This window comes from Cyprinodon variegatus, unplaced genomic scaffold, assembly GCF_000732505.1.
Source record: "Cyprinodon variegatus isolate N-32 unplaced genomic scaffold, C_variegatus-1.0 Scaffold715, whole genome shotgun sequence".
NCBI lineage: Eukaryota > Metazoa > Chordata > Actinopteri > Cyprinodontiformes > Cyprinodontidae > Cyprinodon > Cyprinodon variegatus.
In genome coordinates, this window is record NW_015151168.1 from 188713 (window position 1) to 193397 (window position 4685).

The window sequence follows — 4685 nt, forward strand, 5'->3', positions numbered from 1 at the left end:
TTCTTTTTAGTCAAAAGTAGAAACCCATTTGTTTAGAGCTGCCTTTGACTGTTAAACTAAACCGAGGTATTATTTGTAGTGCTTAATTCATATAAAGCACTTCTAATTGTCTTTGTACTGAATTGTGCTATAAAAATTCACTTGCCTTGTCTAGTAATATTTACAGGCAGACAATAAATACTGAACCCAACAGAAGCTGAACAATTACTTCAGTATGATTAAATAGCATAAGACTAAACCTAAAGGCAAAAGGAAGATTAAGAGCTGATGTTTCATATATATATATATATATATATATATTTAAGGCATTATTGTAAGTGTTGTTCTAAGCACTTTTTGCAAATGAAAAAATGTTATTACAAAAAATTAAATAACAATAAATGAAATTTAAAAACGAATGAAGTGGAGTTCTTATGATACAATTCTCCTTTTCTAATACAGTTTATTCAGTTTTGTGTTCCCAATTTTTTGTTTTTTTATCTCAACTGTATGTTGCCTGCCTATTTGCTGCACCTCCTCACCAAAACAAATCCCCCATATGTGTAAAACCCTCCTTGGCAACAAAGCCTTACCTGATTTTTATGCATTTATAGAATAAATATAGAAGAAGCCCGCAGAGATAATAAGAAAACACATCACTGACTCCTACTGTTAATCACTGCACTCCATATGTTAAGCTTGTCACTACGGAAACAAGCCCTCGATCCGCAAACTTTGTTCTGTTTTGCAGACTTCGTGCGTCATCAGTCTATTCCCATTCAGTCCATGTCAGCAGACATCTTTTCCTTTAAAGAGGACATCTTTGTAGCCTTGGCTGCCCCAGACTCCAGCAGCTGTGTGATCATGGAGTGGGATCACATTGAGATGAACTTCAGAAAATTCGACAACATTACAGGTCTGACAGCTGTTTTCAGCTACAGCAACAGTTGTAATCTGACAAAGTGTGAAAATGTTTATCTTATATGTAAACCTCTCCTAAAGCATTAAAAAAGAAAATTACATTTCTGATCTAAAATCAATATTTATTTATTTCTTATTTTTTCATACAGGAAAATCGGTTGTGGGATGCAAGTCTTTTCTATTTGAGAACCACATGTTGATAATAGTCACTCAGCTCTTTGGAGGCTCCCATATTTACAAGTTTGATGAGCAGCAGAACAAGTTCGCCAAGTTCCAAATTATCGAGATCTTCAACATCTCAAAGCCGAATGACATGGAGGTCTTTAAGATAGATGGGCACTGGTATTTTCTGATTGTGGACAGTTCAAAGGCAGGCATATCTACTCTCTACAAGTGGACTGACCGACCAGATCGCAACGAGACCGGTTTCTATTCTCACCAGTTCCTCCACGAATGGTTTCGTGACACAGATGCTGAGATTGTTGAGGTGGATGGGAAGTTCTACCTTGTTTTAGCAAGCCGCTCGCAGTCACCTGTCATATATCTGTGGAACAAAAGCACCCAGAAGTTCATCTTTTACAGTGACATCCCAAATGTTGATGATGTGGTGGCAGTCAAAGCATTTCGACTGGAGGGGGAACTGCACTTGGCTCTGGCTTGTTACATCGGTGATTCAAAAGTTGTCAGGTGGGTCAATAAGCAGTTTACTGAGGTGCAGGCTCTTCCCTCCCGGGGAGCTATGATCCTCCAGCCTTTTAGCTTCGCAGACAGACACTATCTAGCTCTGGGCAGTGATTACTCTTTCACGCAGATCTATCTGTGGGACACAGAGACCAAAACGTTCCACAAGTTCAAGGATATTTACGTGCAGTCACCCCGCTCCTTTACTGTGGTGTCTACTGATCGCAGGAGTTTCATTTTCTCCTCCAGCCTGAAGGGAAAATCAATGGTCTTTGAACACGTGTTTGTCGATCTGAGTTTGTAAAAATAACACCAAAGAAGCCTCTTAAATCAAAATTGTGTGAACCCTCACAGAGGAGTCTTCCATGCTGTATAACATTACTTATGGAATCAGATCTACTGGAAAAGTCTGGTAGTAATAAAATATGTCAGAAGGGTTTCTGCAAATCCAGCTTAACTGAAGTGCCGCCAGAATAATGGACTTCCAGAACTTAAGGACGCAAAAGCAACATTTGAAATGAAGATGCATGAAGATACTGTCTTGGCAAAGCAGAGCCTTGCTATGTGACGGTTTTTATAATAATCCTAGCAAACAAACTAAAGCTGGTCCAGAACCTTTCCAGTCTCATAGAAGACTTTAGGAACAATAACTTGACCAATTTACATCTGAAATGAAATAATTTATTCAGGAAAGCCCATGATTCTTTTTAAATCTGTTATCTAGACACAAAGTTTGTAGTTTCAAAGAAGTAGACAACAAACATTTCTGATGATCACTTTAGTTGCTTACTTTATGATACTCTGGCAATAATTTTGAACTATGTGAGGGACAAAGAGCCAGACCTCCCTTAAAGTGGAGCACTTGGTTAAATTGATCTTTACGTTGTGGTAGGTTTTGATTTTATACATTCTATTGAACTGAAGCTATTTATTTTTTCTAAAGTAGATGGAGTATACCACAAACAAAATTAAGGAATTTCAAAAACAAGTTTAAAGTAGAAAGGTTAGAATTAATTTGTATTACATTTTTTCTCAGGTTTAATTTTAAAGTAATATTTTAATTTAATGAAAAAATGATTCTTCTAGGTGAAAATTAATTTTGGAATCCGGTATAGAATTTCTGGAGGACTTTGAGTTTATCGCTAAATATAAATAATCAAAATACCCCTGAAATCATTTAAATGAATTGCTAACCAGGTCATTGTTAGTTAGGGTGTTATTTTCACTGGATATGTCCAGATTAGCTAATTTTTGGAAAAATCACTTTAATTCAGAAGGGCTTAGCCCTACCTAATCCTTTCCTAAACCATTTTTGTCTTTGGGAGCATTGTCCAAGTTTGCAGAGTAAAAATTCTGATTTGAGGATTTTATTATTCCATCCATATTCTCCAATGCTCCCGTTCCTCTGTCAATAAAACAGACCTTTAGAATGATGCTTCCACCACTGTTTCTGATAGTTGCCTCAAAATATTATCCACACTCTTTTAAACAGTACTCTCATCCCTGTGACCAAGCATGAACATCTGTGGAACATCCGATTATTACACTTTTCTTCAATCGGCATTTTACTGGTCCATGTGGCTCCTTTCATTCCTAAGGGTAGAAACCAATTAACTTTGTTTAAGTTGTGACAGTTTGGTTTAGAAAGTTTAAACTTTGACACAACAATGCTTCAATTTACAATAGCTATAAAAATCTGCAAAGAGTAGCAGGGAAATATGCAGCCAGGATGACTCCAGCATCTTTGCAGTGGCTTTTAAATTATGCATTTTCTCTGAAACTTGCTACCAGATATTTAGCTAAATAATCAGGGATGGATTTATTATCCTAAACCTAGATTGATAAAAAAAAAAAATCTGATATCTGATATGAAACATAATTACTGATGTATATCCACAACTATGAATGAGATGTGGATAGAGTTCAAAAACTGTGCATGTTCATGCAGCAAAGTCTGTTCAGCTTTTCTACCTGCCGTCCTGACTGGGATTATTTCTTCAAAATTAAAAAACTGAATGCACTACATTACTAGTGTAAGCTTGAGTGTCATACCCATAACAAGCTTTTGCAACTAAGAGTGTGAATGACAACAGGAATTATATCTTATCTATGCAAAGTATGTAAATAAAAATGAAAATTTGTGTGCTGCTATAAATGAAAAATTTTTAAGGAGGAACTTGTAATTTTTCCTCTGAATAAATATAGTAAAAATATAGTTTTCACCAGTTGTGCTGGTCTGACCACACAAATCATGCCTTGGTGTAAGACAGACTGATGAAAGCTATGCTATGTTAACCCTTGTAAGCAATATGTTTTTGTAGCATAATGATCGTTTGTGTAGGTAATAAAAAACTGTATTTCTTTCTCACAGCTCCTTTGTATGATCCTGTGGTTTTGTTTTTTTATGTTTTAATTTCTAATAAACTGAAAGCAATTATAAGGAACAGCACGTTTAGCTCACCTACTACTAGGTTAACCTAAAAACGAATTGTGGAAATGCATTAAAGACTCAAACTATGTGGAATAAATTTGGATTTATTGTGTTTTCTATAGAAATGCACAAGTGCACCAGGTAGTTGAGAGACAAGATATTTAGAAGTGCAGCAATCAGTGAGTTGAAGTTGAAACGCAAACAGTAAATAAAAAATGATGAAATTCCATCCATTTTTATTGAAAAGGTTTCACACATTTTTGTTAGTGTTCTCGTTGAATTCTATTTTTATCCCCAAGCTGCTGCTGAATGCACCAGACGCTGCAGCTCTGAGAGTGTTCATAACATAACCTAATACCTGTAGGTATTGAGCCCTGATTAAATTCTGCAGTTTCACTTGCTCTCTGCCAGCTCCTCTGCCATTGTACCTGACTGAGGTTGATTTTTTTTTTTTTTTAATAACCTAATTTATGTTTTGGTATAGGTTTGCTTCTCTGACTGAATTTGGACAAAGGTTTCTGTTTTTTCTGATAGGAAATTCAGGAGAGCTTCTATGACATGTGTCGTGGGAAAGAAGTATTCAACTATTCATCCTAGTTAAATAAACGGAGATCGATGGATTTCACTCAGTCGGCACACAAGAGTTTCTTGCAGCCATTGCAAACTCTCCCCA

General features: G+C 36.1%; 1 protein-coding gene across 2 annotated transcripts in view; it reads left to right on the forward strand.

The window, feature by feature from the left end:
* The window catches only part of LOC107097685 (leucine-rich repeat LGI family member 2-like), a 7736-nt gene extending 3640 nt beyond the window's left edge, over positions 1 to 4096 (forward strand). For both annotated transcript variants that reach the window (XM_015394932.1, XM_015394933.1), the window contains 2 exons: positions 731 to 895; positions 1050 to 4096. In XM_015394932.1, coding sequence (XP_015250418.1) covers positions 731 to 895; positions 1050 to 1885 — 1001 coding nt within the window. In that variant the 3' untranslated portion in view covers positions 1886 to 4096. The remainder of the gene's footprint in view (positions 1 to 730; positions 896 to 1049) is intronic.
* Positions 4097 to 4685: the final 589 nt, after the last annotated feature.